The 20,562-nt window shown below is 37.1% G+C and overlaps 3 protein-coding genes across 6 annotated transcripts; all 3 read right to left on the reverse strand.

Moving 5' to 3' along the window:
• Window positions 1–857: 857 nt before the first annotated feature.
• LOC132313077 (pentatricopeptide repeat-containing protein At3g09650, chloroplastic) lies at window positions 858–3,304 on the reverse strand. Its single transcript, XM_059811720.1, has one exon. It carries the CDS (start codon window positions 3,200–3,202, stop codon window positions 971–973), a length of 2,232 nt encoding a protein of 743 aa, XP_059667703.1. The 5' UTR covers window positions 3,203–3,304; the 3' UTR covers window positions 858–970.
• Window positions 3,305–4,183: 879 nt separating this feature from the next.
• Window positions 4,184–13,502, reverse strand: LOC132313075 (E3 ubiquitin-protein ligase UPL4). 2 transcript variants are annotated; one of them, XM_059811718.1, is made up of 18 exons: window positions 13,227–13,502; window positions 11,920–12,593; window positions 11,711–11,821; window positions 11,460–11,576; window positions 11,195–11,353; window positions 10,935–11,096; window positions 9,990–10,139; window positions 9,788–9,909; window positions 8,546–9,701; window positions 8,333–8,428; window positions 6,691–7,956; window positions 6,360–6,590; window positions 6,156–6,260; window positions 5,277–5,357; window positions 5,120–5,191; window positions 4,916–5,044; window positions 4,735–4,818; window positions 4,184–4,620 (listed from the first exon to the last, which is right to left on the reverse strand). In XM_059811718.1, exons 2-18 carry the CDS (start codon window positions 12,559–12,561, stop codon window positions 4,555–4,557), a joined length of 4,749 nt encoding a protein of 1,582 aa, XP_059667701.1. In that variant the 5' UTR covers window positions 12,562–12,593; window positions 13,227–13,502; the 3' UTR covers window positions 4,184–4,554. The 2 variants fall into 2 exon arrangements, with proteins under 2 accessions (XP_059667701.1, XP_059667702.1); XM_059811719.1 differs by having other exon boundaries at window positions 5,120–5,188; window positions 13,227–13,501.
• Window positions 13,503–16,003: 2,501 nt separating this feature from the next.
• Window positions 16,004–20,217, reverse strand: LOC132313078 (nuclear transcription factor Y subunit B-10-like). 3 transcript variants are annotated; one of them, XM_059811724.1, is made up of 6 exons: window positions 18,378–20,217; window positions 17,992–18,239; window positions 17,603–17,873; window positions 17,372–17,449; window positions 17,171–17,224; window positions 16,004–16,369 (listed from the first exon to the last, which is right to left on the reverse strand). In XM_059811724.1, the coding sequence occupies exons 2-3, from the start codon at window positions 18,204–18,206 to the stop codon at window positions 17,729–17,731; spliced, it is 360 nt and encodes a 119-aa protein (XP_059667707.1). In that variant the 5' UTR covers window positions 18,207–18,239; window positions 18,378–20,217; the 3' UTR covers window positions 16,004–16,369; window positions 17,171–17,224; window positions 17,372–17,449; window positions 17,603–17,728. The 3 variants fall into 3 exon arrangements, with proteins under 3 accessions (XP_059667707.1, XP_059667704.1, XP_059667706.1); XM_059811721.1 differs by having other exon boundaries at window positions 17,992–18,251; XM_059811723.1 differs by having other exon boundaries at window positions 17,992–18,251; window positions 18,374–20,217.
• Window positions 20,218–20,562: the final 345 nt, after the last annotated feature.

Below are 20,562 nucleotides of genomic sequence, written 5' to 3' on the forward strand. Positions count from 1 at the left end.
TAAAATGACTAATTATTACTCCTTCCGTCCCACAATACATGTTATTGAATTGATAAGAGTGAATTTTTAAATATATTCTTACTAAAAAGACAAAATAGTACCCTGTAATTAGTGCAATTGTTTAGTTAAAAGGATAGTTTGAAAATATTATAAAAAATAGTACATTCAAATTTGGAATGTACATGTTTTTTGGGACATTCCAAAATAGAAAGATGACAACGGATAGAGTATTATTTATATATATAATAATATATTATATTAGTATTTTTGAAATATTGGTGCCATAGTATTTTTTTTCATTGGGTAACTATCTATAGAATTACTTGATAAGGGGACTGGATCTGAGATCCTGTAGATACTTTTTCCCGCCAAATATCTACAAAACTATCGTATAACAGGTTATCTAAACTTCCATGGTACGATTAAAGCATGTTACGTCATTATTTGTATAACTATTCATATTTTTTGTTTCATGCAAATTGGAGATTAATGCTGTGAAGACAATGAGCCGTATAAATTCTTAAATTCAACTGATTCTGAGGACGCCTTATCACAAGACTAGTCTACAATTTACATCTTGGAACGCAACAAGATCAGCGACATTCACCCAAAGACAAGCACATGCAGTCATTGAGCAGTCGATGGAGAGTTAGGATGCAGTTCATGGTAATAAATTCTTTATCGATCTTATAGTGTTACCATAGATATAGTGTTCTAGTTATACACTTCTTAGTCTTTTCTAATTTTCAGATGATAATTATCGTTCAATTGGAATCAAATTCTCAACAATATTGTTGGGGTAAAATACTTTTCTTTCGTTCCTGTAATCTGTATAAAATTATTGATCAACTGATAAATTTTACTCCAAAGAAACCACTTCATATATTATACTTGAAATTTAAATTACAGCTTTACAATATTCAGATCCACCTTTGTAGCCTAGAGTTCTAGATTATGAAATAAATGGTGGTTAAACAGAATCAGAAGCATAATCATCTCCGGGTTCAAGCCGCCACTCACTCCCATAGTAAGAATTGGGCAGTCCCAGCCAAAACTTGAATGCCTCTGCTGCTCTCTTCCTCTCAATCCTTCTGTCCTGCCTTGCTCTCGAGGCATGCTTACTAGTAAACATCCTTGAATGCATCTCCACATATATTCTGGTATATTTGGTCTTATTTGGAGGTATACCATTTTCTTCCATGCAAGACACAATCTCCAAAGCCTTCCTAAAGAAAGCAGCCCTCACACAGATATCAGCCAGAGTATCTAAGAGCCCTTCGTCGGGCTTCAATGGTGGGAGAGTCGAAGAACCCCCTCCTTCATTTTCCCTACTAAACCTCTCTTTTACTTCATTCCAAAGCAAAAGCGCTTCTCCTGGCTTTCTAGCCAATGCAATCCCATTAGCAAGACTGCCATAAGTAGCCACATTCGGGTAGAACCCATTCTCTCTCATCCTCTGGACTATGTTCTTTGCTTCTTCAACCAATCCCAGTCTGCAATACCCTTCAACCAACATATTCCAAGCAACCAAATCAACCTTCACTCGTGGGTCATTGAGCATCTCCTCGAAGACCTTGTTAGCGAGCTTTGGTTGACCAGACAAGGCAAAAGCTTTCATCAAAGTGGTGTAACTGATCTTGGTAGGAGAAATGCCTCTCGCACGCATCTCATTGAAATAGGTAAGAACCCCTGCACTGTCATCAACAAGTACACATCCATCCATCAAAGTATTGTAAGAAACAACATCAGGCTCAATCCCTGCATCATCGACCATCTCCTGCATCAACTCCTTCGCCTTCTCTATCTGTAGCTGCTGGCAATACCCTTTTAAGAGAATATTGTAAGTGACACGATTAGCAGGAACACCAATTCGAGTCATCTCAGCTAGCACCTGTCGTGCCCTGTCCATCGAGCCCACCTTCACAAACGCTGATATAACAGTTGTGTAGCTGACATGGTCAGGGTGGCTGGCACTATCTTCCTGATGGCGCATTGCCTCTAGCATTCTCACCGTGTCACTAACACGAGCTTCCTTCATATAACCCTTCATTAAGGTTGTGTACATTCTAGTATTAGGAGCATAGACTTTGGGTAACAAAGGTGGTTCGTAATCATTCGGGTTTATCGAATTAGGAAGCAATTTCTCAAACACATCTTTCTCATATTCACTAAGGTTTTCCTCATTTGAGTCTCTTAGGATCTTGCACAGATCTTGCCGTCCTTCCCTCATCGCTTGAACTATTTTCTCTGCAGTTTCTATATCATCAAAACCAACATAAGCCGCAACAAGTGAATGTAATGTTGTCATACACAATTGAATACCCTTTTCAATGATTCTTTCCAGTACGTATACAAGCAAGTCTTTTCTATCAGCTCTCGCACACAACTTGATCATCACATTGTAAGTCAAGACATCTGGCTCACAACCACTCTCAGGCATTTCATCGAACACCTTCAAGAACTTCTTGGTGTCGCCAATATTGGCACACGCATTGAGCACTGCATTGTACGCACCCGTGTCCGGCCGCGAATCCGAGACCATCGACGGGTCCGAAAACCGGCGGACCCGTCGGACCACGGAACTAAACAGTTTTATTGCCTCGGCGGGGCTGTCGTTTGCGAGGCGGCTCACGACGGCGCTCCACGCCTTGACATGGGGGAGATAACCGGATTTGAGCATGGACTTAATGATGGAGGTGGCGTAGAGGGTTTGACCGGCCTTGGCAGCTGCGACGGCGAGGAGGCCGAGGGAGTTGGCATCGAGGCAGTGAAGCTGGCGCTCATGGCGCAGCCGTTGGATGATGGACTGGGCGCGAGTGAGGCTCAAATTGGTATTCTGATATGATAATTGGGAGACTAATCGGCTAAGGCAGGTGGGGTTTGGGAGGTGTGAGCATTGGGTGTAGATTAACCAGGCCTCCTCGGTTTTTCTTTGGCGGAGAAGTGTTAGGAGCGTTTGGTCTTCGGAATTGGGTGGTGGATTGTTGCTTTTGTCGGTGGCGAGAGAGAGATTGGAGGAGTTGGTGTTGTTGATGGTAGCTTGCGGCCGAAATGGGAACTTGGATTTGGAGGTGGTGGTGGTGAAGAGAGCTGGTGGTGGTGGTGAGACCCAGTGGAGGGTGAGAGCGAGTGTTAGTGGGAATTGGATTGAAGCTGCTGCTGCTGTTGATGATGATGATGAAGGTGGTGGTGTAGTGTTCATAGTTGGTCCATCCGTAAACTGGGGAATTAGTTCAAATTTGGAAGAGAGAGAGAGAGAGAGAGAGAGGAGATGGAATACTACTAGTACAGTATATTTTTTCTTTTTTTGGAAGTTAAAGAAGAATAGATATTTTTGGAGGATTACTTTGGGTGGAAATGGGATGGACTACGTCGATGATATTCTGTCCTCAGCTTGTCTGAAACACCTACTAGTATCAGCCGACCACGTCAGCAATCACGGCTGAGGATCACAGCCTACCAGGTGTTTGTTTTAAAGGCCAAATAAAAAATTACTACTGACAAATAAATTTCATGCTCGAAAATCCTGTTCATTTTTTTTTTTTTTGAGACCAAAATCCTATTCAAGTAAATGTATAAAAATATCATCGGAAGTAAATGTATAAAATATCAAAGTCATTGTTTGGCTTGGCAACATCTTATGAATTGTAAAATTCAAAAAAACATCTTATGAATTGGGCTAACTACACAACTGAGTTTTATAATAAAATTTATAAATGAAAAAGTTTAACTACTGTCATGGAGTAACCTTAGCATTTCTCAAATAATATTATTCACAGGGATAATAATAATATTGAGAGCCATGGGGAAAAGAGTAAATTAAGAAAATCCAAACAATTTGATGACACCTACCTTTCCTTTGACCCCGACAGAATTATCAACTAATTTGTCGTAACGGTGAGAATCCAACCCATTCAAGATATTGGTGAAATCATCAACAAATTTATCTTTTTCAGCAGTGTCATAATGAAGGCAATCTCAACTTTTCTGACGGGTGCCATTGTAATTAGCCCTAAATTCAAAGATACAATACAAAAGGATTTAAGTTGCCAACAGTATTGTTTCATATTTGTCAAAATAAATTCGTTTGCCCTTGCCCCACAGAATATATATATATATATATATATAATATTTGACCGACCACATATAAAGTCGTTTTTACATATTTTGGCACAGAAATAAATTGCAGCCAAAAAGATGTAAATATATAATTATCTAAAACCTGTACATTTTGTGCATAATAAATATTTAGCAGGGAGCTAATCTATATAAAAATGACCAATCTTTTTCTGTACAGTTCCCTCAAGAAGCTAAAACAACTACTAAATATATACCAATCTTATTTACCCCTAGTCCGCACCGAGAAGAGAAGAGCTTCCTTTTGTTCACAGCAATCAGCTCGTCCTTCATTTTGATCACAGCAATCAGCTCCTCCTTCAACCATCACCACCGCGACTGCCGACAGAGACGGTCAAAATATCTACATCAGCACCACCCTAATCTGATAATTACAAATTTACAGTTCGTGTACGTGTTTGGTTGAAATATCGTAAGCTACGAAAGATGGAACGATCCTTGTCCTTCGGTTATGGCAAATAAGAGCTTCTCTTTCATCCTCTCCTGCAGAAGTAACAAATAAATTTATTTATTTATATAATGCAATCCATTTGTTTTTGTAGCAAAATTTAGACAAAGAGAAGCTATGTGGGAACTGGGAAACAAAGAGGAGTCCACCTTTGAAGAGTAAGGAGGCAGCTTCAAATAATTGGCACAAGTCATCACACTGGGCAGGTCAGCATCTGGACATCTGCTACAATGCTGATAAAACAACCAGAAAACGAGGAGGTGATCAATTGATGATCAAACAAGGGTTAAAGACATTAAAAAACTGGTGACATCAACACATAGAAAACACCTTTCTGACAATTGTTAGTTTTGGATTGAGAGATGCCAAACCACCAGGAGGAAGCCGAGGTGCCCCAGTCACAAACTGCAGGAATGCTCGTTGCTGTTCGCGATTGAACTCTTGTATAATTTCCAGTAGCTGAAAGTCATAAAAGTGATCAACTATAGAATTTTATGAGATCTAAAATAAGGAAATGTAAGAAAGAACACTAACATTGATAATGGGTGGACTGCTGGCAGTGTATCCATGATCAAACTTGATGTGATCCAATAGGTCATTCGACTGCTAAAACAATAATAAAAGTACATCATAGTAAACATAATCACTAAATCCTTTTCAGACAGGTAAATCAAAAGAAAAATATACATACAGTCCAAAGTTCACATTCTCCACATAGTAAATGCTCTAATTCCTCCTCAGTGAAAACCTGAAGATGCTTGATTGGAAAAACCTGAAGAAGCAATCACAGGTCTCAGAATAATTAAAGAATCCTAATTACGGCATATTAGCCTAGCCCCCAACATTTCAACCAAACAAAAAGAAATAACTTTGCTATGAATATCAAAATATTGCTGAAAACTGAAAAGGTCAGATAACCCCCAATCCAATTCCTGATCATTCTAATCGTTTTCTCTTGTTTAATTTATTTTCAGCAAGCCCCTAAATTGCATGGACACCTTATGAGTCAGTGAAGTACAGGCACCAAAAATGTGTGAAACACTAGCAGTACACTATTTTTTTAATTTTTAAAACTACAGAATCGAGCACAATTCATTTCTGTACAAATTCTGTTAGAGAATGTTCAACGTATACACTACACAAATTTTTAAGTCTATGCAGTTCTACATAGAATGTGCTCTATAACAAGGTTAAATCTGAACATTTCTAGACAATTTGTGCTACCCAATATTCAATTTTCAACATTACAGAACCAAGCCATGCATATCTATCAGATTCTAACAATCAGCAGCACCAATGCAGCAAAGCTTTCTGCATATGTATCAATTTTCAGTTTACCTTCCCCTTCTATGTTCTCATAGGATGATACAACTTCATACCCAATAAAACAAATTCAATATTCCGACAATAAAATTAATTCTGTTTAAGTATAGGCTTCTATTTCGAATACTAATTTTGGAGAACCAGAACAAATCTATGTTATTCCTCAGAACAACTTTGCATTTACCATATCATGGTCAATGCAAAACATCAAAAGAGTAAGGTAATGACCACCTATGAAGGCAAAAACCTGATTAAACCCCGATTTGAAAGCTTCCACTTGTCTAGAAATTCCAGCATTGATAGTTGCATCCACAATGAGTGATACATATTCCTCCAAGTTAGCAATATTAACCTAAAAATGAGAACGTTAATAAAATGACTGTAGCATGTAATTTGTCACTGAACAAATCAAAGGAGAAATAAAGGTAGTGTGCAAAGAGGAATGCCCAACCATTCTGGAATCAGGTCCACAAGTGAGAACATAGTAAGGATATCCAGGAAGAATAAACTCAAGGCAAAGATCCTCAATTCTAGTATTCCGAAAGCATGAATCAAGTTTGAATGTCGAGTTTTCTCCGCAAACAGATTCCAGATGTCTTTTTCTTTCAACAAGAGCCTGGAACTCTAGCAGAGTCCTACCAAACCCAGGATCAAATGTGTGGATGTCATACACTGTAAGTTCCTACAAGAAAAGATTAAATATAAAACACTAGTATGGAATCTAAGATCAGAACAAAAGGTTGCATATCATTGGTATTTTCAATTTAAGATTGGATGCATACCTGCCCAAGTATAAGTTTGTAAAAAGCTTTGGAGAAGGGGAGATCCAAAACTCTTCCATCTTGAAGAGACTTTGCAACGACCTGTCCCAGAAGGACAAACTTTTTAATAACTTCAGAAAACTCTATGCCACTTGATGTACTACTTGCTGCAGATGACCACGGGCAAGGAAATAATCCAAAAGGAGACACCACGGTTCCTGAATCCTCCACCTGTAAGCTTTTTACAGGTGTAAATAACATATTGTCTTCTCTCCACATGCCCAAGCCCGATTTCTGAAACTCATGACTGACCAGTGTATAAAATTCCAATGTCGGACCGAGACCAGTACCAACTTCTTCGTTATATTCCACATCAAGGACAACATGTTGACGGGCATGGAGGTCCATCATCTGGGTGGCATACTCCAGAATGCGATTTCGGCACACTAAAAACTTTTTACGAGGCCTGCTGCCAGTGTTTTGCCGGCTGCCATATGGACCCCCTATATGATTAGGAGACGATGGATGTGATTGAACTTGTGGCTGACAAAATGCTGACAACCGGAAGTATTTACGTTTTGCCTCAAAACCAAATAAAAATGGGCACAAAACCATTAATTGGCTACACCACGATGGCATACCACCAACAGACACAGCGAAGGGGTCTCGCATCTGCTGTTCTAGTTTCTCTGTCAATTTACTGCTCACAAAGTCTGTCGGCAAGGCAGCAGAAACTTCTACCTTCAAATTATCCAAATTATCGATTTTCCCTTCGGCAAAAGCATTAGTTCTTTCACGAGACATCAGATGAAACCTGAACCTATTCATAGCTTCCAAACTTTTCAGCAGGAATAATATATCATAAGTAGCACTTGACTTTTCCACGTCAAAAGCTAGTTCAGAGAAAAACAAGCCAGAGAATAATGGAGCGTACAGGCAATATGTCCCAACCTTGTCCAGAACAGAATCATGAGCCTGACAATCTCGAGGACAACTTTGTTTAGGTTTCACAGCTCTTCTATATGTTATTCTGTACACTTGACTCCACAATTTTGCGCTGCTGATAAATTCATGCCCTGATTTGATTTTTTGCATGAGAACAGCTTGATATAGTGTCAACTTTGAGTCCAGCAGTTGTCCTTCTAGGTAAAATAGCAATTTTGGTGAAGCATCCACGTCGCTACTGGATTCAACATTATCTGTCCCAATGCTAGTATCTTCAACATTATCTGTCCCAATGCTAGTATCAACTTCTAAAGAAGTATGATGTATTTCCTCCACATGATCCTAAAAGACAACAAAACCAAAAACAATAGAAAGGGAAAAATATCATCTTAATGATATGAGAAAAGAAACAAGCAAGCTGAAGGAAGGAGTCAAGAAAAAAACAAACGTAAAACAAATAGTCTATTTCAGTCAATTATTCAAGTAGGCACCATACGTATTCCCGCATTGCCATACTTGAGCCCAATGCAAGAAGATGGATACAAAGAAAGTCAGTATATGACCCTTTTAATAAATTCCACATGAACATGGATCCTAACAAGAACCAAAATTCATGCAGCAAATGCCAAGCAACGGGTGCAGGCCTTGAGTTTAGATGAAAGAAGTTGAGATACATTGAAATAATATAGATGATTCAAAGGAAGATGTATCTGCTCACAATATGAGTGTCTCTTATGCCTGTTGTTTCACTAGTTGTCAGCCCTATATTGGCTGCTTCTTCAGATGCAAAATGTGATAAGTTAGGCTGGATCTCCTGCAGAAAATATAACCAAAAGTGGTAACTGCCAAAATTTTGAAAAAGCCAAGTAGATGAAGAAACAGTGAAATGAATCCAACTTCTTGCTGTGAAATAGAATAAAGATGAGATAACCTGCAACTCCGGCAAATCAGAGGACAACCTCTCAGACACCATATTATTTAGACATCCATTTTGCTGAGAGCCTGCACGTGGTGGTAATTGAGAAGATGGACTTCCCATTCTGCTCAAAGCTCGATTAGCTGATTTTATGCTCCCAATTTTGTTTGTGCTCACTTTGGGCCACAAATATCCTTCAATAGCACCCAATGAAGAAAAAGGATCGACAGTGAGAACATCTTCAGAGTGGTCAGAAAGGCATGTCTCCCCCTCTCCCTTCACAAACTGAACTTTTAGACAAGGATACATCAAGCTTTGACCATATGGCACTGTAGCATATGAGCTCTTGTGCTTGGATCCATTACTCAAAATAACAGGAAAATTTTCAACAGAAGATAGTGCACTTTGCAATTTCTGAATTAATACTGATAAAGGAAAGTCCTCCAAGGACAGGTATGAAGAAGATAAAAGCAATCTTCCAAACACCTCAAATCTTTTCTCAACAGCATAGTGGTGACTAAATGCACCAGTAAGTTCCGCCTTTTCTCTAAGATAATGGCCATTAGATAGGAAATTTACTAATGATTTCACAATTCCACTTTCAATAAATTCAAAAGTGGAAATAGGATCTATTCCATTAAGCTGTTCCAAAATTTGATGCAATACACGATAAAAATCTTCTTCAGGCTGAGTAAAAGCCACATTACTCATGGACATGTTCATCAGATCTGATAATGCAGCTGCTAAAGTTTTGAGCTTCTGAAGAACATCAGTTAATCCTAACTCAGAGTTTAATAGTTCTGTAGTTAAGTAGTTGGTCTTTATGCGCTCTGCAAGATTACGAACAGAATCTTTTTCAAGCTTGCAAGTCCCAGTTACTGAAGATGATGGACACTGACCAGTATCAAATGCAAAACATAAGCATCTCAGGACATCCCTTGCAGCAAATTTTTGACTAGGATCACTTGACAGCTCTGTGCCACTAAACACGGGAAACATAATCTGTGAACACTTCGCAGGCGTTAGAAGTGTATCAACAGCAAAAAAGACACCCTCCTTTCTAAAGGAATTCAAGAATATGTCAGAAAGCTTTTGCAGAACGGTATCAGCAATCTGTAGAGCTAATATTAGCACATGGTGATCCTTTCGAGTGAATACTCCAGCCAAGAAACTGCCACATGTTCCAGAGAGAAAACTGTTATCTTTATTTTAAAATGTGCTTGATTTACTAAAAAAAAAAAAAAACAACTCTTTCACCTTGCAATGTTGGTTTTCTTGAGCAATTCAAGAAGCATGTCAGATTTGCTGAAATAAACAAACTTGTTGATAACAGAAAGACAGCCATAACAAATATATAAATTTGCACCAGAATTAACCACCTGGACAAGGATAAGGAATAGTTAATACTAAATATTAAGGGTAAGAAATCAGTTCAAATACTACATATCAAAGAACCAACCTCGATTGCCACAGGAAGTATATCCATCCCAAACTTCTGAAGAAGATCAGCCCGATTTACTAGAAAAGCTTCCTTATCCAAGGCCAATTGATCTTGACCTCTTGTTATAGCAGGGAGAAGCTCATTGAGTAACTTCAAGACTTCATGCACCTGAGCAAGAAAATAAAGCAGAAGTTTCTTTACTTGTGTTATCCTTTTTGTCTGCTACATAACTTGATTTATTTTTACTCACGCGTGTCCGAGCTTACAAAATATAGAAAGTTAAAACACCATGCAACTAATATTGCAGTAGAAAAACATTACAGCAAAGAGTGAACTCAAAATCTACTGCATCATTGCAGCAACAGATAGAAATGCTGCAGAAAAACCGTAGGAAATAAAGATACATAAAGAAGGAAATAATGATGCTTAAAACAGCAAATTTCCCATTTTAAGATAAAAAAAAAATGATCCCAAATGCTACAATGAGCACACAGAGTTTAGTGAACATAATTTATCCCTTACAATGTCAGGATTTGTGCATCCAACAGGAAATTGTTTGGTAAAAGATTATTCAGTCAAAAACTTGTGGGCGAAACCCTTTGTTTTGGTGAGACATGCGCGCAAAACCTTTGACTCTATTAAGAAAATGGGTGGATAAAACATTAAGAAGATGGAATAAGACTCTATGCAATTTAATTATTTACAATGAAGGAAAATTTGGAGATAATGTAAATCACAAAATCAAGGGAGTCATAACACAGCAAAATTTGGAACTCATCAAAATACAATGGCTTCTAAAAATTTAGCATGCTTGCATGTTTGTGTGCTAAAAGTGGGTGGGGGGAAATTAAAGCTAAAAAATATACTCCCTTCCATAATCATGGCTAATAACATTGTTTCAATTATATGTGTTGTACTACAAGACAAGGCAAAGAAAATATAATGTAGGAATAAGATATAGACCTGATTGCAATGTCCATCAACCATATTTGAAGGCGGCATTCCATGTGCGATATAGTAAGTAGACAAAATGTCCTTTAATATGCTGCTTATATTTTGCTCAAAAAGAGTCCTGACAGCTACAATTGATCCAGAAGCAAGTATGACAAGTAGCCCAATCAAACCCTGCCACACAACATTGGAAATATAGAATTATCCACGACAAAGAGTAAGGAATTGAGAACTGCAAATTGCGAAGACATGAATAGAAGGGATCCGCATACAGTGTAAATTGTTTGGCAAAGAGTGGTGTGATTATTCGAGTTTATGAGATGCATGACTTGATGAATCAGCCCATGTTTACAAAGTTCATCCAGCATGTCAGATGAGTAGTGCACTCTCTCCGTTATTTTTATCAAGCAAGTGGCTACTTTCTCAACAAGCTGAGGAGGATTCCAAGGAAAAAAAAATTGCACAATAAAAGGTTAATATGAGCTAAATTATTTATTTGACGAAAAATTATCCATAGATGCAAAACAAAATATATACCTGTCTATCTTCGTACTGAAGAAAATTGCACAATGTTGGAACCGCCTCCATGAAAGGTGCAGGAGATTCAGAAGGAAGTTTCTTACATATGTTGACCACAGTTGAAAGTGCAACTCTCTGATGCAAATAAAAGAGGGGAAAAAAATTGATTTCAACTCTTTCCAGACCAACAGTCAAACAAAATACAAGTAAAAGTAGTACCCTTAATTTATTTAATTTATGAAGTAGATACACAGAGTATGGTACATTACCTGCAAGCTTGTTGAGAAAAAATCAATGTAATTCAGAACAGCCATAATTGCCCCCGACTGTAAGCAGGCAAGTGGTTGCTCTCGTGAGATTTTCTCCAACGCTTGCAAACACTACAATCAAAGACAGACAATGCATATAGATTATACAACCCTGTAATCGTATTTCATGTTACTTATGGGAAAATGTACTTGAGCAAGTTCTCGCATACTTGTTCAGCTACATCCAGGTACTCTATGGCCATTAATCTTTGACAAAGAGCAGTAACAGCATTGTGTCGAATAAGGAAACCTGAGGATCGAGGATGCACATCACATAGATAAGTTATAGCCCTGATAGCTAAAAGCATTACATCAGGGTTGTTATCCTGACTTGCCAACTTTACAAGAATTGGAGAGAATGAGTCTGCCATTAAGCTTGACAGTGAACTGTCAGTACAAAACGATAACAATTCACATAGCTCAGTTAGAGCAGCTAATATCGCAGATTGATCAACCTCTTCACCCAAACTTGACAAAACCCTCTGGAATTTCTCATGATCACTTGAAGTTCGCCCCCTCTGATAGTTGTGGAGCCTGTTCTGCCTCTGTTCTGCATCACCCAACTCATCAGAATCACAAGATCCATATGCAGAATCCTTTTCAGCTTCGCCCTCTGATCGGCTTGATCCCGAGGCAGACCAAGCTGTATCCATGTCACCATCGTGCGCTTCAAGTGTCGAATTTGTGGAGTTTATTGGGGTTTGAACAGATGAAGTCGATGTGCTTGGTCTGAAGTCCAATGAACTACATGCTCTCTTATCAGCTGGCAATTCATCAACAGTTTCAGCACGTTTTTGCCCTCGATTCCCCATTTATCAGTACAAATTTTGATAAATATTCACTCCTATTTGGACAAGAAAAAAAGACTTTGAATTACCCATTATGCCAATCAAAAATAATACTATAATCCTTGTAAAAACAAATCATCGTCTAATTTCAGTGAATTTCAGTTCAGAACTAAAAGTAGAAAAACACAATTTGAAGAATAAATGATCATGTTTAAACCGTACAAGGAAAAAGGAGAAACACAGGAAAGAATAAAGCTTTGTCTTGATGAACTAATTGGACAAAGAAAAAAATAAATTAAATCAACAAACATACAGATATTCTTTGGAAACTAATCAATTAATAGCTTAAAACAAAAAAAACATAACTATAATCAAAGCAAGAAAAATAAATACATAATATGTGTAAATAAATACTGAGAGAGGGTTACTAAAATCAATCACTATGACGAAGGAAAACGAAGTAAAATTCACTTCATATGAAAAATCTGATTGAATAACATAGATACAAACAAATAAGAAACACAACGACTCTCAAAGCAACATGTGTGACTGTATAAATATATAAATAGATAAACATATAGAGAGAGAGAGAGGGAGAGAGATTAGCTGAGAAAAAATCAACGCAAGAACCATATGATCATATTACGTCGGCAACATAGAATGTTATTTCGTTGATTTTTTTTTTGTACCTAAAGCGGTGTTGCCAATCGATCTTCTAGAGGTTCGAAGACCTTTGTATTGAAAAATCTAGGGTTTCTAAGCTTTCCTCTGTTCCCTATCTTCTCGTTGATTATATATACGTAATACCTAATATAAATTATACACACATATGGTGTGTGTATATATATATATATCTATATGATGATGAAACGGAACTTCGAATGAGTTTGTGTGTGTATGTACATTACACACAAACAAATTCGTATATCTAAATTACGAATTTTATATGATATTTAAAATGAGAGTACAGTAGAATCCGCTTGGGTTCCTATTCCTACCTATTTGGATGGTTGGGGAACCTTAAGGTGCGAACGAGGAACATCAACGATGATGTAGCCCCCATGATAAGATCACCGTGTGACTTGGTACTTGTGTGTGATGTTGTAGGGTTACCGGGGTGGAACTTACCATTTGACATGTCATCATGATCATGTGAGAGGTACCGTCCGATTTGAATCATACCTTGTATTTGTATATCATGTGGTAGGGAACGTCTGATTGGAATCAATCCTTGCTCTTGATATTTTGGTGGGACGACGATATTTGGAACCGCTTTAGTGGCTTGGAACCATGTTCAAATGTGGATCTAATGCCTTTTCTTTTTTATTTTTCTTTTTTTAATTATTCCTTTTTTCTTTTTTTCAAACAATAGAATCATTTTGCCACATTTAAAATAACATACGAGTACGTGGAATCAATCACGGTCTTTTTTTTCTTTTTTTCTTCTATATCTAAAATGAACGCAAAATTTCATAAATCTATGGATTTGGACGTAATCCAACAACTTGTTGATCACTTTTTAATAATGCACTAACATTAAATTATATTTCATATTTTCACCGTCTTGCACTCCACAACAATTATTTAGCATCCTATTCTTTGACAAATTAGAAATTGCCACTTCTTTTTTTTTTCTATAGTCATTTTCAATTTTCTACACCAATTTTTTAATCGTTTTGACGTTAAGAGAAATGCATTGACATTGTTGGCTATATATAATATAAGTATATATTAAATTATTTGCATCGCATAAATTAAAAAAGAGCTTTGGATTTGGAAAATGATAGATGATTTTATCATTAATGAGACATGTCATAAATAACTATTCTTTTGCAAGCAAAAGAAAAATATCGTCACTCAAATTTTTTTTTTTGAGAGCGAATTTCTTTTTTCTTTAATCGTTCTTGGATTTCCTTTTAAAAGTTGTTGAATAGCAGTTTTAGAATTTTGATTAAACACTCATAAGTTGTCGGTGTGTATATATATATATATATATATATATATATATATATTGAAACTATGTATAATTAACCATGTATGGAGAGAATCGAAACATTTGTAAATAATTCTTATTGGTTGGTTTGAAACCATAACTCTGAAATTTAGAATTATGATTATGGATGGTTACTAAAAAGTAAAAATTAAGGCACCTATAAACCAAATTAGTCATAGAGAATTATTGTCTAATGCACATGTATTGGAGGACTGCTTTGTTAAGATTCAATGTTGATCTCCGTAATGATTAAGGTAGAGGAAAGTCACGAATCTTTATAATCATGGATGTTTATAATTTTACCATTTATGATACAATCTTAAATATGTTTTTTGGTATAGCAAAATAATGATAATAATCTTCCCAAACAAGGGAGACATTCAAGATCGCATGTTGGATCCAGCATCGGGTTGTTCAAGCTCAATGCATGTGGTGTTGGAACTTTATCAAACTTCTCCTCAACCCAATTAGAGAGAGAGAGAAAGAGACCAAATAAAGGAAACGTATTCACAACCGATCTCAATCATATATTCTTCGCAAAGAATGTTAATTGAACCAAATATAGCTAAGGGTTGATCCAATTTTTTAGTCAACTCTTTTTCTTTGTTGCTTAAAGCTTTCGCTTTTTTATTTTCATCCACCTATTATTCCTTTCCACCTGTATGCCTCGAAGAAACACTGTACATGTTTGATTCTGATTCATAAATCTTGCTAAATTACCCAAATAAATAAATAAATTGACCTTGGGTTTTGAAAACCTAAATCCTTAACTTATATTAATCCTATTCAGGGAGAAGGAAAATAAATAAATAAATAAACCCTCATATTAATCCTACAGCTTTGTACCAGAAGCAAGCAGGTATATTTTATCTGTACCTAAGAATAATTGAAATATTTAGCTGAGCTGTTTCAAAGTAGATCATTCATGCACATCTTAAGAGGGAAGAAAACAGTTTGATTGGTGCCCAACACACAAAAGTAACACATTGACGTATGAATTACACTGCTTTTACCACATTCTTGGTCCCCACCAAACGCACACGTATGAGTAAAACCAAGGAAAGTCGTGGAATTTGATTCGGACATTCCTCTTCAAAGAATTTCCGCCAAACAAAGGAAAGGAACTTACATAAAAAGAACGACCATCATTATAGATTCCAGTTGGTTGAATGATCTCAAAAATTTTAATTATCATTTTCATATAGGATTTTCCACCCTATTTACACTATTCTTGTTGCCTAACACTACTATAATACAATACAATGATACATTCATTGTGGGGTCTGGCCTGTATCTAACTAATCCAACATCAAGCCAATCAAAAATCTGAATGACCAACATGGCACGTACTTATCAAGACTTGATAGCTCATTGGGTTAAAAATATTATTATTTAATAAAAAGAAAAAATTATCCATAATACCTTTAAAACCCACCATGGCACATCACTAGGGAAACCCAAAAAAGAAGTATAAAAGAAGAAATATGAAGCAATACAAATATCTTAATAAGTTCTTTCAAGTTTTTTTTGCATGACATGGAGAAACAACAAAATAGTTTTAAATAAATCCACCAAATGTACTCTCTGAAAGAACAAACCTTAATATACAAGCCTAAACAGAATAAAGCTTGAAAGAACATATGAGAGCACCACAACAATATGAGAGCACCAAAACTACCCAGTACCTGAGAGGCTTAAGATCACATCAATATTCATAAATGCAAGTCATCGATTTTAAACACAATATCCTCCAATAGGAATATAAATGATGAAACAGTAAATGAAGAATAGATTCTACTCTCCGCCTTGCATGGGAACCATCATATGTTGAGCCTGCGACTGAATTTCAAGATGCAGACAATTTATATCAGATTCTAGAACAAGAGCATCATTATGATAATCTCATTCATCAATACCAACTAAATAGAAATACTAAATGTCAAAATCATAAATAGTGAGTAGATGATTTAAGATCACTGAATTTAACACTAGGAGGTACTCTCTCTCTAATTTTTTTTTTCCCCCTTTCTTTTAAACTTGACGACCATGGGTAGTATCAGGTCTCTTAGAACATCCCATATTCCCGTAGTCTACCACCAGACATATGCACAAAGTCATTCTGTGTCTGCACAGAGTTATTTTTTCTGACAAGTAAAAGTTAATTCCCCATTTCTGTCTGGATTTCAGAGAAGAATTGCAAAAAACTGCTAGTAATCCATTAATAGATTTTGCCTTTTTCCTATGGGAGAAGACAGGTCCATACTTAAACTAGTAACGCCAAGCATAATATTGGGAAAAAATTAGTTGGATGATTCACATTGTGTGTCAAAACAGTTGCATTTCTGGTGAAGGATTAAAAGCCTTACTAGACTCAACGGACCCCAAAAATGTTTACATCCATGGATTGATTAGTGAAAAGTGTATTATGCACGTTAACAACAAAAACTATATTTTTGTGCTGTCTTAAAAATATATCTAAACACATCCCCATACTGTATTAAAGCAGATGCAACTATGCAAGTATATTAGATAGCTTATATGTATATAAAGAGACAGACAGAGAATGAATGCTAGTATATCAGTTAAAATACATATAAATAACACACATATATACAAGGAACAAAGGGAGACAGAAATTACTTGAGAGCTCTCATAATTAATCATGCCTTGTGAAAATGAACCTTGATGAGCAAGCTGTACAAAACAATCCGGAATAAGGTAGGTGCAGTATGACTGGATATAAAATTCATCACAAACAGCTAAATGCATATATAGAAGAAGGCCCCAGAAAAAAGAGAAGACAAAATAAAAAGATTTGTTAGAAAATCTACAATATCATACTTGGGCATTTGGATCGGATTGAAAACCATCTTTCTTAGCAGAACCATCCCCTCCTCTGGCTGATCCTCTGGTGTCACCCTACCAATATACAGAATTTGAAATGCTAGAGGTAAACAATTTGCAGACACCACACCCAAAATTTCACCCAAAATTTCACGCTGGACTTCATGCCAAATTATGGACCGATATGCTAAGATACAAATAAAACTTAAAAAAGAGACTATCACATACCTCCATCTGCAACAGAGCGTCCAACCCATAACAGAATTAAAGAAAAAAAGAAAAGAAAAAATTTGTCAGATAAAAAAAAAAATCATACCCATAATTCGAATTAAAGTAACCTAACCAGAAAAATCACTAGATAACAATTACCTCTCTGTATCGATTCAAGTACACCTTGAGCGGATCAATATAATCTTCAAACCCTAGAGTCGCCATTGCCCACAGCAGATCATCCCCATTAATCGTCTTCCTCTTCTCTCTCAGGCACTTATCGCTTGCTCTTCACATTCAAACCCCATTACCCAAACGAATTTTATTATTAACAATCAATCAATAGAAAGAAGTACATATACAAATCCATAAGCATATTCATATATTTATAAAAGGAAATCTCATACTCGCTAGTGACGAAACTGATGAACTCCGAGACGCATTCCTGAACGGTCTCCTTCGCATCCTTCGCGATCTTCCCATTCGCGGGAATCCCCTTCTTCATGATCCGACTGATGTTGGCGATCGGCAAATACCTGTCCTGTTCGCGGACGTTCGCCCTGGGGCTGTGCTCGCCGCTCTCGTGACTACCTCCGCCGGGACTTGCCAGAGAATCGGCCATCGTCGCCAACGCCCTAGGTCAACAAAGCGAGCACTGCACCACAACCTTGTCAATGACAAGGTTGTCAATGGAGTCAGAAACCCTAGCTCTAACCCTAACTCCGCCATAACAAAACAGTAGATAGACATGAAAATAAATGTGTGTATAGAGAGAGAAGAGGCTTGTACCTACCGAAGGTGTGGTGTTTAATTTGTAATTTTGGCGCGAGGGAGGCTTTAAGATCGATGGGTATGGAGGAGGAGAAGTGAGAGATCGGACGCTGGAGAAGAGGGCAGAGAGGAGACGACTCAGATGTGAGCGCCGTTTTATCAACACCGTTCGTTTATTGCTCTTTTTTTGGTCCGTTCCGTATTCTTTATAGGCTATAGTCCCCCCCCCCTCTCTCTCCTCTGATGCGATTTTGACTATTTTTGTATTCTAAATAAAATATAATTTAAAGAAATTTTAATTTTTAGTCCATAATATATATATATTTTTTGTGAAAGTTTAAGCAAGAATTGTTTTACATGAAACTTACTTTCAAGTATTGTATACCCATTCAAAATATATTAAATTTGAATCCTAGGATGACAAGAGTCATTAAATTTTCAATCAAATGATGCAAAATAATGCTAAAACAAAGTGTGAATAAGTACCAAATGATGTAACATAATGCTAAAAGAAAGTGTTAATAAGGATTAGTTTGAGGGAATAATTACGTTTATCTCTTTCAAAGTTATGCTTAATTACAGGCATTACCCCCTAACGTTTTGAAATATCACTCACCTCCTTCCAAAGTGTCCGGTGTTGTTTTTCAGTAGAAATTATTCTTAAATAACTAAAATACCCTTTACTATTTTATTAATATAACATAATATAAAATTTATATGTGAAATGACTATATTGCCCAAAAATAAAGTTATATTAACATACACACCTCCCACCATGTATAGATACACAGTTATATACATACACAGACAACTACCACAGATGGTGGCGCCGCGGCCATAACTACCACCGTCATAATCATCACCATTAGCGGACTCTTCCTCTCCGACGACCAACAGGACACTACCATCCACAAGTGAAGCCAACAGACAACCCAAAATAAGGAGACTGAGGAAGAATAAAACTTGGTGGATCCAAGAAATTTAGAGACAGAGAGAGTGTTTCAACTGGGTCAAAATTGTGTAGGGCATATATCTTGGTCAGTCTTTTGTCAGCAACAAAGGTAGGAATACTACTCTGGGTCGAAGTAACTAGGCCATAGAAAAGGAGATGCTGCGGAACCTAAACATAAGCCACCACCAGAGGAGTCGTCTTGAAACCCGACTCACAATCTAACTTGCATCTAGCTCCCACTCCAAACTCAAGCGAAAGCCGCAACGGAAATGGAAAGTGAAAGCCAAAACGGAAACGAAACAATTCTTTGGGTATCTAGGTCAATTCTCCCCAATCTATATATAGATGTATACATGTGTAGGTAGGGCAGAGCAAAACATGAACATCCGCCGCCTCGATTTCGCTGACATGGATGTGATCGCCGTAATATTCACCGATGAAACTCCTGCTCGGATGCGCATCCGAATTCAGAAACTGTAGCGAGCTCGACCAGTGAAGCGGTTCGAGTCGCCGATCAACTGAGAGCTGCGAGACTTGTGAAACGACAGCGATTTAACAATGGTGAAGTAGTCGCTCTTCTGGTACTCGTCCAGTTCGTCTCGGTCGTCGTCGCAGGGATGATGTTTCCGCAGAAGATGATATTGTTGTCGATTAGGCTAATTGTGGAGTTCAGATCGGTAAAGAAATAGGTCTTGATCTATGGGGGTTTTTGGATTAGGGTGCAGCCGCGGACGGCGGAGCTGAGGAGGAGAGCTGCTTTGTCGGCGGTGAGGGGTTTCCATAAATTCCGGCGGCGAGATGCTATATTGATTCCAGCGGCAAGATGCTCCATCGATTCTATGTATATAGACCAATATATATATATATAGGATTGACCAGTTTATATATGTGTGTGTATATAAATATATATAAACCACTATATATGATGTACATAGAGCCGTGGTTGTAAATAGGTTTTAGGGTGAGATGTGTATAGAGATTGTTTTGAGGGTACATGAGTAATTTTCAATTCAAAAGTAAAGATGAAAATGTCTTTGTAATTATAATAAGGGTGAATGTGGTATTTCATGCTAAAAATGGCTGACATCATAGAAAAACGGCGTTGACCGTCACCGGAAGGAGTAAAGTGTAATATGAGAGCTAACTTTGAAAAAGGTTGGTGTAATTATTGAAACTTTAAAGATACTGTTTGTGATTAGGTCTAATCTCAAAGGAAGTAAATGTAATTATATAGTTTGAGTGATATCTAATTAGT

Source organism: Cornus florida, unplaced genomic scaffold (assembly GCF_030987335.1).
Source record: "Cornus florida cultivar Cherokee Brave unplaced genomic scaffold, ASM3098733v1 CherokeeBrave_3.0.0_Hap2_Chr06, whole genome shotgun sequence".
NCBI classification, from domain to species: Eukaryota; Viridiplantae; Streptophyta; class Magnoliopsida; order Cornales; family Cornaceae; genus Cornus; species Cornus florida.

Excerpts from the sequence above, each read along its gene's own strand:
- LOC132313077 (XM_059811720.1), bottom strand. The coding sequence starts at position 3,202 with ATGAACACTACACCACCACCTTCATCATCATCATCAACAGCAGCAGCA.
- LOC132313075 (XM_059811718.1), bottom strand. The coding sequence starts at position 12,561 with ATGGGGAATCGAGGGCAAAAACGTGCTGAAACTGTTGATGAATTGCCA. Across the intron at positions 9,910-9,989 it reads TACTTCCTGTGGCAATCGAG|GTGGTTAATTCTGGTGCAAA; the intron begins GTTGGTTCTTTG and ends ATCCTTGTCCAG. Across the intron at positions 5,192-5,276 it reads GAGAATGTGAACTTTGGACT|CAGTCGAATGACCTATTGGA; the intron begins GTATGTATATTT and ends TTATTGTTTTAG.
- LOC132313078 (XM_059811724.1), bottom strand. The coding sequence starts at position 18,206 with ATGGCCGATTCTCTGGCAAGTCCCGGCGGAGGTAGTCACGAGAGCGGC. Across the intron at positions 17,874-17,991 it reads ATCAGTTTCGTCACTAGCGA|AGCAAGCGATAAGTGCCTGA; the intron begins GTATGAGATTTC and ends TTGAATGTGAAG.